A 12795-nucleotide genomic window follows, 5' to 3' on the forward strand; every position below is an offset into this window, starting at 1 on the left:
CCCGCTTAAGTGCTCAACTAAACCACCTGTCAGGATCAAGTTGAAATCAATCAACCATGGGAAAGAGTGGGAAGCGCGCAGCCACTATATTCAAATATCACATACGTTGTCATGATTGTGGCCAAGTATGGCCTTTTAGTAGCTCACATGGTCTTAAGTGTTCACTCTATGGCTCTGCATGTATAGAGATTATCTATTTTCCCCATGTGCATGTATTGTCAAGAAACGCTCGCAACCAACACGCCCGCGCAGATTGAAGTCCCTCTATAATAATACAAGGTTGGTGCCCTTCTGCAGTAGTATACGCCAAAACATCTCTTTATAATTCTGCATCTTTATAAGCCATTGAGTGCACCTTAAGACCGTCGCACTCCCACTCACTGTGCTCACATCTGTTCCTCCCCTCGACGCCTAATGGCAAACCAATCCCTCCAGGGGCACGTGTTTCTCGCTGCTAGACTATCTCTTGCCTTCCATAAAGTTATGGCGCACGAAAGGGATCTGCAATCCTCTATACTTGGCTGATTTCCCCTCCAGCACCACCAACTCTACGCCCCAGGGCCAGAAGGAGGGAGTGCCGCATTCTCGCGCCATCGCCTCTGGCAAAGTTTTTTTGCAAGGTTGGTAAGGCCAACAATAGTAACCGAGGTAAATTCATAGGAAAATGCTTGGATTTCAGAATAGCGCTGAACCCCCTTGGGTCTCTGCGTCATGGTGTTGGCCTGACGTCTCATGAAAATACAAATTCTCTGTTTTGCCCTACCCGCAGAGCTTTACTATACATGGGGCTTATTGTAGATCTTTTTGCATTATTCTAAATATAGCCACTGGCCTGAACTTCACTAATGTAAAACCATACAAATATAAGGATTTTGACGCGCGGCTAGAGGCAGGTTTTGACTGGACAAACCACAGCCTCCCTTCAACCCCGACCAATTAAAGACAGGCTTCGTTCACTCTCACGCGCGCCTCTGTCTGGCCTATATTCGAGTCTCATTGGCTAGTCTAGCGGAGTCTAAAAATAGACATGCGATGAACAGGGACGCCCTTTTAACCTGGCCTTGGTGGGGTGAACTAGCAATCGAGGGAATCCCCTGTCTTGTGCCTGTTGGTGAGTTGCCCATGCAGTAAATCCACAAGAGACATAATATCTTCGCACCAGCTGCATTGTCTGGACACTGAATGCTCCTTCCTGGCGCAGTCACTGGTCGCTCCCTCAGTTCGCGATATCCCCGCCTTCCACCACCGGACCCGCTCTGCGTGCTCCCAGCGCTACACGCCAAGACACCGTGTTTTATAAATGGCGAATGTAGTCGGGAATAGAGAGCTCAGAATGAGTAGCCCAAGTGATGAACAAAGTGAAGAACCCTCTTCGTTTGAAGAGTTGGGAATGTAAGTGGCCTCGACGCGTGTTTACCGGCAAGATGCTTCGGGACTAAGCGGATCCTCTTTGGATAGACGCCCAGAGATCATAGCCGGCTTGCAATCAATGCATATCATGAAACCTTTCAATTGTCAGACAAGGTTTCTTCGTCATCTTCTCAACAACTCTTCAGAGGATTTGATAGGGATAGCCCATCCCGGCACGGGCAAGACAACGGCATACTGCATTAGTATTCTGCAGCGGCTTGACCTGAGCACCGAGCTCGCGCAAAATACACCGCAGGCGGTGGTTTTGGTTCATACCGCCAGACCTGCACGCCATGTCGCTGATGTGATTCGCACAATAGGTCGATTTCTGCATGGGCTCACTGTATCAATATCTACAGACAGACACGGCCGCAACACCAGGGACCAGGCAGGTTGCTCGGTTATTGTCAGATCACTACTTACAGAGAGCGCATGGGAGTTCTCCAGAGGCGATGCGGTAAGGATGTTTATCATCGATGATGTCCAGCAGGGTAGATTCCAGCAGTGTGAGCGCATTAAGCGGTATGTATTCTCAGCTCAGTCGCAAAGCTATGTATGTTTGCTTGCGCTCGCTAACTCACCAAAGCCAGTTACCAACAAACACCCAAGTCGCTCTTTTCTTTGGGACACCTCTCACGCCTGGATCTACTGCAACTCTCGCGCCGAATGCCAGGGCCATCCAGATTAGCCCTCGGCAGAGTTTCATCGCAACCAAGCACCTGGCCGTCCACATTTCAAAAGACGACAGTAAACTCGACAAACTGCTTAATTTCTTCAACGTACTTTCCATCGGGCCTGTTATTATCTTTGTGCAGGTGCGCCATTATGTGTTGGGTACTACCGCCCCCGAGTTCCTCTCGCTGACGCGTGTGCAGGACCCTGACTGTATGTCAGACATCTTACGGCGCCTGCTCAAAGAAGACTTTCCGGCGGCAATCCTGAGGGGGGCAGACGGTAATAGGGCTCTAGACGACTTTGTATCCGGAAGGATCAAGATTATGATTGCACACCCATCTTCAGCCCATGGCCTGGGTGTTTCCAACGCGTCGCACGTTTTTATATACGCAAGTTCCGTAATAATATCACAAGAAATACCAGCTGCTAACTGGCCCTGCAGGATATTCCTAAATTTGTGTTATATATTCATTGTCTTGGACGAGCGGATTATCGACGATCGTCGCTTACATTCTCCTTTGTTGGGAATCAGGAAGGAAGGGGAATGCTGAAAAGCCTGGAAAACTATTATGAGACTAAGATTCCGTTACTCGAATGGAAAGACTTGGACCAATTGGAATCAGCCATCGAGACCATTATACGGCCTCCAAAAGGGCGCCTGCGCCTACTCGGTGAGGACGAAGCGAGCAGCAATGAGACTTCCTCTTTGATGGAATCAGCCGTCGAAACCATTACCCCGTCCCAAAGAGAACGGCCAGGCCTACTCAAGAATGAGGAAGAGAGAAGGAATGAGACTTCACCTTTGATGGAGTTAGCCGTCGAAAGCAATATCCTGCCTCAAAAAGAACGCCCACCCCTACGCATTAACGACAAGACGAGCAGCAATGAGGCTTCTTCTCTAATGCACAGCATACACAGCAGCATTCCGGAACCTCAAATTGCAGGATATTCGCTAGTCGGGCGGGAGATACCGGGTCTAACCACCCGCCAATCCAGGCGGCCAAAGAGTAAAAGTACACTGGCTGGACAACGGCGAAGGCAAACTACGACGGAAGCATCTGTAGTACCTAGTTGGGGTAGGTGTACACCTATACCTGGTACGCACTTCTGCTAACACGAAGCGTGTCAATGAGCAGCCAAGAGAAGCACAAATTTCACATTCGGGACAAATATTATCGAGGAATCCGATTCAGGGTACAGTGACTGCCTGAACGCTTTATAGGCGGGACACAGACTGACTCTTACCAGGAAGGAGGCTTCATACAAGACATTCCAGTACCTACACGCAACTGTGGATCGGCGGCTGCAGCACAAGGAGCGCGACGAGCGGGTCCGGATCGCCATTCTCGACACCGGGATTGACCTCAGCCACGAGGATTTCGTCAAGCCCCGGACGAAAGACTTCCATGGTAAAACTGGGGGGAACCCTGTAAAGGGGGAACTTGCTCAAATCAACCGGCTAAAAGCGTACAGAAACTTCTGTATTTGCGACGGCAATACGGAGGAAGAGACGAACGTCAACGACCGCAATGGACATGGAACACAGGTGGCCGGTATTATCCTGCGGCTTGCGCCGAATGCAGACCTGTATATAGCCCGCGTCTGTGCAGGCAAGAACCGCGCAGATTCCGTAGCCAGAGACGAGGATCCTTTCCAGGAGCCCCAGCCTTCTGTTGTTGCAAAGGTTGGCCATCCCCGCAGACCTTGAATATGATAGCTAACTAAATTTTATTCAGGCTGTCGAGTGGGCAATCGCACAAAAGGTCCACCTCATAAACCTCTCGCTCGGTTACAGACACAGTGACCCTGTCACCATGGAAAGTCTTCGAGCGAGTTTGGATCGCGCAAGAGCGCACAAAATCGTGGTCTTTGCAGCAGCATCCAACGAGGGCCTACACGAGCCTGTAGCCTGGCCTGCCAGTGACTTGCAGTACGCGATCGGCGTTCACTCATCCACAGACGCTGGCAAGGAATCCGACACGACTGCACTGCCCTTGCGCGGAAGCTATAATTTCATGGTGGTCGGAGAGCGCATCCTGTCGCACTGGCCAACCACCAACGGAGGCGGGTTTCGTCTCTGTACGGGCTCGTCGTTCGCTGCCCCTGTTGCGACGGCAATAGCCGCCCTCATCCTTGCGTTTACGTGGCAGGCTCGATGCAAGAAGGAGCGAGAGAAAGCCGCAAATAAGGTCATACTGGACGACCTGCGAACAAACTCGGGGATGGCAAAGGTGTTGAGTCGGATAAGCAAGACAAGGGGCGATTTCCATTCTATTAGTCCCCAGCTCTTCTGGGAGGATTACCATGACCTGGAAGATCCGATCCAGAACGAAAGTGAAGCCCGGCAGCATGCATGGCAGATAATTGAAGCTGCTCTTAGAGTGTAGATAGACACAACCAAATCAACTTGAAACACGTGAGATTAAGATTCTCATATCCAAGCTCTCTCATGACTAGTCCGCTAGCACGACAAGCCCGCCCTCCGATCCATCCACCGACACATCCTCGTCCTCAAACCATTCAAACTGCGGCACTGCGTCGTCCAAATCATCACTACTGGTAGCCTTCTCTTCGAGACCAAACATGGTCTTCTTGGTCATAAGACCCTTGTCGCGAACTCTGCGGGGGATGCGCGAGTACTCAAACTCGCGCACGCGATAGGCAAAATCACAGTCCTCCGCAGTCTCCTTGGTCACCGTCGACCCGGCCTGACTGCGATGCGACGCCTCGATCCCAAGATCCACAGCCTCAGGCACCGTCGCCTTCGCCGACGCACCCAACCCACTCGTCCCCGCCTGCGTCTCGACAACAGACAACCTGCTCGCCGTCGCCACGCCAACAATGAGATAAATCGATTTCGCAAAAAGCCCGCGGCGCAAGTACTCCACCACGCTCTCATCCGCCAGCGCCTCATCCATATATTCCTTTGTTGGGACGAAGCTCGTCGCGCGCACATTCAGCGCGTCGACCGTCGTGCGCGGGTCGCGGCTCCAGCACCCATCCAGGGCCGCCGCGGCGCTGAGAACGGGGATTGACGACGCGGCCGAGACGAGCAGGCTGCGCGACTGGTGCAGCTCCGACTCGATGCGCAGTTTCACCAGGTCGGCGTCGTCGTATTTGCATTCTGCGGGGACCGCGACGATCCTGCCGAGGTTGAGCGAGGATCCGGGGTTCAGGGCGTCTGTGAGGATGCTTCCCAGGCGCAGGAGCTGGCCGGGTTTGGTCGCGGAGCGGGCGATGAGCCAGGTTTTGGGGCCGGCGAGCTCGCCTGGTGCTGGGGGCATGGTGCGAGTATTTGCGGCTTGAGGGAGGGGTGGTGAGGTGATATGAAGATGGAAATGAAAATCAAGATGAAGATGAAGATGATAGAGGTTGCCCGCTTCAGCTCTTTTGGTGTTGGTCAGTCTGTGGCTTAGAGGTCGGCGCTTAGATGCCGAAATCGTGCTTGTGCGCCATCCAATTGGAGGCGATACGAGGCAGGATGATCCAAGAATAGGATCTAACATGACTACAGCACAAGTCCCCGAACGAGCATAGCATAAGGAAAATCTGTCCGATTTTAAACGTCGCCAGTACATACATGCATACACACCCAAATGCCAGCGACGTACAACAAACGCAGGCTCGTGGCGCTGGCGCAGAAGGGATCTCCTCGGTCGCAGAACAATCCAATCGCATCCGCAAATCTGGCACAAGATTGGCTTTCCGGCCGTGGGAATATCTAATACTTTTCAAGAACAAATTAGACCCGGATTGAGAAGAGAATGTGGTGCGTTGCGAGATGAGCAAAATGCATGGAAATGAAATGGATACGTACGCCATTCGACGACGCGACGCGGTGCCCATGTTATATGGCTTCCCGTCCACATGGCGTGGGTCGCCATACCAGACAATAGCTACAACTGGAGGCATTTCAGCCCATTTCGACATAGTGGTGGTAGGTAGGTCCTAACCGTTCCCAGTCATACTCTAGGGTAGGGCAGGAGTGACGGGCCCCTGGCCAGCTCCGTCGCCTCCACAGAGCGCATCCCCGGTAAACGTGGGCGCCCTAAGAGTATCCTATTATTATTGTATTAGTAGAAGGGCGCCTCTCCACATAGGCAGTCAGTTGCCTCCTAACTGCCTCGGTTCCCACAACAACAAAGGGTGGGTAGGGATTGAGTTGGGCTGCATAGTCAATTGCCTCTTGGGTCGTTCCTTGGTGAGCCTGGACGATACGGTCAGCCAGGGGGCAGAGCTGCCCAGGGTCTGCGGGCTCCTGGCTGCCTGGAGTAACGAGAATATGGATTAGGGCGTATAAGCCTGATAGCTAAGGCTTACAAGCAGTGGGTGTGCCTGCCTGTGGGGGCACAACAACAAGACAGGCACACAAGAGGCCGGTCCCAAATACCCTGATAAATTCGCGACAAAGTATGGGTGCGTTAGAGAGTGAGGATTGGCTTTAAGAACAAGTAAGGATAGGAAATGGATTATGAGCAAACCTCGGGCTGTTATATATGCAACTGGCGGCCCCTTCATTGCCTATCTACCAGACACGTTGGAGTCACAGAGTGTACCGAGGTTAGGGTCTAATCGAAACTAAGGTGGTGTGCTCGTTGAACCTGTGCCCCTGGAGAATTTCAAGAGAGGATGGGTTGCGGCAATCGAGAGGGAAAACATAGGGAAGCTGGAGCCAAGTACCCCTTGCATGATTCCGAAGCACCCCGCGCGGATCTACAAGTGTTCACTCGTGCTCTTGGCTTGTGATTTGTTGTAGCCTGGCGGGTGCGAACGGTCCCTAAAGGCTGGTAATTCCGGTGTGGGGGTTGCCCCGCATTCTCCAGACAGGGTATCTTGCTAACTGCTGTAAAATGGCCATCTATATACTTAATTTTATGCCTGCACTCACCGTCAACAAGAACAATCACACGGTTATGGACTAACCACGAGAAGGGAGAGATGAACTCGTGAGGTCTGGACACTCTGGCGGCGTTGCGGTCGCTGGTAGAGGCGCCTTTGCGGGCTGGGGAAGCGGCGTGCTGTAATCGAGGTACCGAAATTCAGTCTGCGTGTTGGTATGTCTGTATTCCTTTGTATCTCCGTCATTAATTGTCGTCCTAGTGCGTACTTCCATGGTATTTCCGAGCCTGAATTCTGCAATTGGAGCCATTAGCCTGTGCTGTATATGGAAGTCAGTTTCCGAGGCTGTCAGTGATGATGAAAAGTGGGACCAAATTTCCATGCTATTTGTTATTAGAGAAGGCTACGCACTGCACGGACAGTATCTATGCGTGCTCTGCTGATAGGGTCCCTCCCTTGTTAACCTACGCATCCCCGTCCCCAAAGATCACCATTGCCGGTAACAGCGGCCCATCCTTCCAGGCACCGCTTGAGCCAACAAGGGGAAAGCCATCATAGACCCCGGATATTGCCCAGATGACAATAACCAACACCACCACTGCCATGGGCGCTATTCTGGAAAATTATCACCCTTACCAAAATTGCCACAATGCTAACGCTAGAAATGGAGCTTGGAAACGCAGGGCAGCATGAGAGCATGGGCAGTTAGAAGACTTTGTTTATAATAGCTAGAATATCCAGCAAGATGCACCTGGAGCGTGTGATTGGATCTAGGGCAGAGTGCTGCCTGAGAATGCTCCACGCGTAGCATCCCGAACATTGGCCAGAGGGATTCCTGCTTGAAATATCTGGCAAGCTCATAGATCCTCAGATTGTCTTACCCTAGTTACTACATAAATAGGCCCCTACTGCGGAGAGTAGTCGATATTTTTATCGCAATCACCCGCCAGTGTCGCAGGGTTGATTTAATCAGAAGGAATTTTTATATTCCCAGAATGATCTCCATCGCCAGAAAATAGTCCACGTCTTTCTCGAGGTCCCCTACCCAGCCGCGTCCGCATGTATGCGATGGGGTTCGCGAGTGAGAAGATGACCTGAATATTCGGAAACAACAGGGCGACACCGCTCTCGACATCGCGGTTGAGCCTAACAATGGCGAGCACATCCTCGAAGCTGCAGGCGCGGATATGATTGTGGAAAGAACACTGGACCTGACACCAGTCCAGACCGCATAGTATGCCATATGGAACTATATATCGCACTAGCTACTGAGCTGATATCATGACACCTTCCTAGTCTACTAGAAAAGTGTTACATCTCAAGGTGGTTAAAGCCTTTCTCTCGCTCAGTGCATATGTATTATTAAACTGTAAAAAAGAGAGGCCGCTGAGACAGTAGGACAAGGCTATTAGTATTCTGGCTAATACTGGCTCGCCAAACCATCTGAGTTGTGAGATCTGCGGGCAGCGTCTTCCACCCTGACGTCTCGTATGCGGAGAAGAGACGACAGTGGCACATTTTTAAGGGCCAGTCGGTCTCCCGGGCCTTCCTCATGACGCAGCCAGTGCAATGCTCAGGGGGGTGCTAGAGGTTTATGAAAGAAGGATGAATTTCTGGAGTAGGCGAGCCCGCGACAGCAGCACCTTGCCACAAAACGAGCAGATGGTTGCCAAGAGCGGTCCTTTCGTATTTAGTAGGGCTTGATTCGATCTTCCCGAGTCATGAGAACAAGATGTCTCAGTTGGAATCACTCGCAATGACGCAAAAGCCACCCTTGACAACCGCGAACCCAGCCAAGATTGAAGGCTGAGACAAACCCGAGAAAGACACAGTCCCAGAGGACTCTTGACGGCGCAATTTCCCCTGCTAAGCTACCTAGTTCGACCCTGGCGCAGTGCTCGGGCTCCTGGCAAAGTCTATCTCTCGTGATTTGCTCACGCTTCTGGTGGAATACGAGCTCCATGTCTCTCATGAAAAAGGCACCCCCCGCCGAAAACGCCGATCTTTGCATGATATAAGGTCCTGCGCAGACGGGGCTGCAGGATCTATCATTCAATCCCAGGAGTCGTGCGACAATCAAGGCCAGAATGCGAATCTCTACCCTTATTCCGCTCCTCTCCGGAGTCTCCGTCGCCCTCGGCCAGTACTACGAAGCCCGCAAGCTGACCGAGATCCAACCCAGCAACACCCGCTTCACCGACCTCGCCTTCCGCGGCGAGACCGGATACATTCTGCTGACCGCAGTCGGGGGAACGGTCCACCAATTCGACTCTTTCCACCAGCATGGCGGGCCGCAGACAATCGCCAGCGTCGTGCAGCAGGAGCTCGCCGGCATTGTCGAGCTCGACACGGACCGCTATGGCGTCACCGCATGGTCGCAGAACGGAGACGCGCCTACAATGTCGTTGTACGAGCTCGACCTGACGGAACCGGCGACTGCAATGTGGCCCATCGGTTCGCCAAACAGGACACCCGTGAACATCAAGCTCGGTGGGATCGCGGCGATCAACTCCCACATCTCGTTCCAGGTCGATACTGGCGCCGCGCTCCGGGGGATCAACTGGGCCGACGGGACTCTCTTCAAGGATCCCTACTTTGATCAAATCCAGCCCGGCACGATTGGCATTGCATACCGCGCGCCGAACCTGTACGTCACCGACGCCCAGGCCGGAACGTTGAAGCGGGTCAAGGTCAACGAGGTCACCGGGGCTGTCTTTCCGAGCACGTTTGAGACGCTCGTCACATCGTCTTTCCTCAAGGGTTGCGCGGGCATTGCGCTCTCGCACTGGAATGAGGATATCTTCGTGACGAATCCGACACTAGGAGCGATTCTAAGAGTGAATCTGCAGACGAAGACTGTGCGCTTTGTTAGTGTCAATTCAATCGTCAAGCCTGTGGCAGCGGAGTTTGCGCCGTGGGGCGGGCTGTATGTTGCGGCGCAAGGGGATAACAGTGTGGGATCGAGCGTTTGGTCTGTCAAGGTGCCTGATGAGCCAGCACGGTGAAGTAGGTATGCAGGGGCTGTGCAACGGTCTACATTTATTTGAACACACCAGCCTGGTCAGCCTGAACGGGGACAGTGAGAGGGTTCGAGGCACTCTGGAATATCCTTCATGACTCGATCAACACATCTAATCGATCTTCAAAGTCTTTGTGCTCTTTATGAGTTGATGTTAATTAAAATAACCTTCTAGGACTTAATTATTACATTATTACGTCGCAGGGTAAAGCAGGGGTTTTCCCTGCTGCACCATGAACTTTCCGATGTCCTTCGTCAAGATCTACAATCGTCAATTTTTTTTTTTTTTTTTTTTTTTTTTTTGAGAAATCGATGCTTCAGCTGGCCAGAGAAAAGGACAAAGCTCTACAGCTACTTCTATACAGCTCATACTACAATACGGCAAGTAAATAGACAGTGCGAATGTATGGCCATGGTGCAAATATTTTTCTGTAAGTGTAGATATTATTGGATTTAAAGGTGTTGATCACAGGAACTGGTTGAGCAGATGCCAGGCACAGCTCTCATCCATGACGCTGACGCGGTCCATCATCAACTGCTCGACCTGTTCCTCCCACGGGAAAGTATCACTGCATGGTGCGGTTTCGCGCAGAAAGTCTGTTAGACCGCCGGTTACCTCTGCAAGATTGAGACTGGGGCTTTGTTGTTGTTGCTCGGCAGAATTTGGAATAACTCTGACAAAGGAGTATTGTAAGGAGCTGTTCTCTCCGTGATTTGAGCCACACCAACGCCCTCTTCGGTCTGTACTGTCAGAATGCTGCTTGACTTGAGACAAATAACCCTGCGTGAGGCCAGTGTCGGACTTAGGGTTAAGGGGAGGAGGGAGGGGGGGTGGAGTTGGCGCCTTGGCCGGGGCCGGAATGTGATCAGGTTCCCGTTCGGGCGCGGCCACAAGGACCACCCAGCTGCCAGGAAGTATATCTCCGAGCTTGACGTTTGAGTGCTTGTTCTGTCCAAGGTCGTGATTGAAATATCCGACCGGGATGGGGCTGACACCGAGAAGATGAGGTGGTGGTGGTCAGTGACGAGAGGGCTCCCCCGTATGCAAATCGTAAGATGGCTTTCTCGAAACGCGAACCCGAGTTCAAGAACTGGAGAAATGCCAGGAATCGGCCGGCAAACCGCTCAGCGTCCAGTAGGGTACTGTTCATTGCGTAGTGGCCATGGTACCTGCAGCTAGAACTGGTCTCATCTTGTTGGCCTGCGTCCGGGTCTGTGTCTAGAACTTTCTCGAACATGAATATGTGTCTCACAGGAAATACAGAAGAGGCCACAGTGGACGACAATGTCAGAAATTTGCGGCTGCGCAAGGATGTTGAGAAGGCAGAGGTCGGATAGAGACTGAGGGACCCCAGCCCTCCTCCTGATATCCCCTCCCACCGCAGCAGCACCTGCGAGCAGAACGAAGCGGACGCATCGTCGCTATCTCCGTCCGGCCTCTGCACAAGACATAGCTGTATGAGGGCTGTGGATTGTGCCAGGGCCACTACTAGATGGCCAAGCTCGTCTGCTCCCGGCTTGAACTGCTCGACGCAACGGCTAAGTGCAGAGGCGTCCCGAAGCTCATCAGATGCAAGGGCAGCAGCAATCACGCTGGGCGCGAGGTTTCGAAACTTGAGCCGGTTGAGGTGCCTGCATCCAGCATACGCAACACGCAGAATATAAGCCTTGTGACCGCACCGACCTAGGGCTTCTGGTGCCTCTTCAAGCCGTTTTCGAAGTTGCTCGCGGTGGTCGACCAGACGTTCAAGGTCTCTGGCTATAGGACTCTCAAGGGGGCCCCGAGCATGCAGAAGCATATCATCGATAGCACGGTCGATGTGCGCATTCTGCAAATATGCTTGCAGACGGTCGGGACTGCCTGAAAGAGGGGATTGCGAAGATACTTCAGCCTGGCTCTCTTCGGTATCCTGATCAAGCTACGGTGGCCAGATATCTACCATTTCCAAATTAGCGCAGGCATACAGGGACAAGAATCAGACGTACACTCCAGCGCTGCAGCATCCATAAGCGGCCTATCCTCTAATCTGAGGACGCTAGGTTCGTGCTTCTAGCGGTCACCGACGAAGTACTTGCTTAGCCACTGATGAATCGATAATGGCACTCGGTGCCGCGGGCTATCAGGTACAACGTCCGGCTCTGTTAGAGGCGGCGGGTCTTCAATAGGGTCCCAGTTTGATGGCGTGATTCGTGCCAGAACCTCGGCCATGTAATGCATGCGGAATGCAACTATGCCGTACTTCACGCCACTGTCGAGGTCGGATATGTCCAGGACAATGAGGCCGTATTCATTGCAGTCTGCGCGAAACACGGTAGATAGTGGCTGGAGCCGGATGTCTCCGGGCCGCGCGCTATTGCTGTCATCATCACGCAACAAACTTAGTAAGAGACATGTCGTGGTAAAAGGAAACTCGCTGAGCCTGTCATCATGCGATGGCAACTTGGGCCGTGCGGGCACCGGGAAGCTGTAACACGGGTCAGGCTTGACATAAGGAGGCTGCGGCGAGTCCGGAACGCTGGGCCGCTCATTAATAGGGACATCAGCCTTGTTGGCGTAATAGTCCTCTGCGAGCGCCCTCACTGCCTCGAGCAGCGCGCGGTTTCCGGGATCTGAGAGGATGTTAATCAGGGCGAGGGTGTCTGCCACGACTCGGTGGACGCGTTCTGGAGGCCACATTGCGGTGCTACGGTCGCAGCCCTGGCGATAGGCCACGGCGAGGGGGCGGCTGGGCCAACATTGGTAACGACGGCGAAGAGGAAGGAGCGGGGGGTTTTTGAGTAGAGGGTGGTGTATCCGCGCACCATTTTGTCCTCGGGTGTGATTAGCCCGGCTGAGAAGGGGTTGAAGTACC

At 52.8% G+C, this 12795-nt stretch overlaps 4 protein-coding genes across 4 annotated transcripts; 2 read left to right on the top strand and 2 right to left on the bottom strand.

Annotated features, from left to right (window-relative positions):
* The first annotated feature begins 1084 nt into the window (after positions 1–1084).
* Positions 1085–4505, top strand: BJX68DRAFT_23369 (uncharacterized protein). The gene is made up of 8 exons (XM_071039651.1): positions 1085–1392; positions 1459–1932; positions 1997–2225; positions 2286–2474; positions 2528–3161; positions 3222–3279; positions 3334–3769; positions 3822–4505. The coding sequence occupies exons 1-8, from the start codon at positions 1301–1303 to the stop codon at positions 4470–4472; spliced, it is 2763 nt and encodes a 920-aa protein (XP_070901796.1). The 5' UTR covers positions 1085–1300; the 3' UTR covers positions 4473–4505.
* On the bottom strand, positions 4506–5467 carry BJX68DRAFT_23370 (uncharacterized protein). Its single transcript, XM_071039652.1, has one exon. The coding sequence runs from the start codon at positions 5367–5369 to the stop codon at positions 4539–4541; it is 831 nt and encodes a 276-aa protein (XP_070901797.1). The 5' UTR covers positions 5370–5467; the 3' UTR covers positions 4506–4538.
* Positions 5468–9011: 3544 nt separating this feature from the next.
* BJX68DRAFT_264289 (YncE family protein) lies at positions 9012–9929 on the top strand (the record flags this gene model as incomplete). Its single annotated transcript, XM_071044930.1, has 1 exon — positions 9012–9929. The coding sequence occupies one exon, from the start codon at positions 9012–9014 to the stop codon at positions 9927–9929; it is 918 nt and encodes a 305-aa protein (XP_070901798.1).
* A 480-nt stretch (positions 9930–10409) lies between these two features.
* BJX68DRAFT_274117 (uncharacterized protein) lies at positions 10410–12748 on the bottom strand (the record flags this gene model as incomplete). Its single annotated transcript, XM_071047588.1, has 5 exons — positions 10410–10700; positions 10842–10932; positions 10970–11862; positions 12009–12641; positions 12680–12748. 5 exons carry the CDS (start codon positions 12746–12748, stop codon positions 10410–10412), a joined length of 1977 nt encoding a protein of 658 aa, XP_070901799.1.
* Between the last annotated feature and the right edge of the window lie 47 nt (positions 12749–12795).

Source organism: Aspergillus pseudodeflectus (assembly GCF_044049435.1).
Source record: "Aspergillus pseudodeflectus strain CBS 756.74 chromosome Unknown BJX68scaffold_10, whole genome shotgun sequence".
NCBI classification, from domain to species: domain Eukaryota; kingdom Fungi; phylum Ascomycota; class Eurotiomycetes; order Eurotiales; family Aspergillaceae; genus Aspergillus; species Aspergillus pseudodeflectus.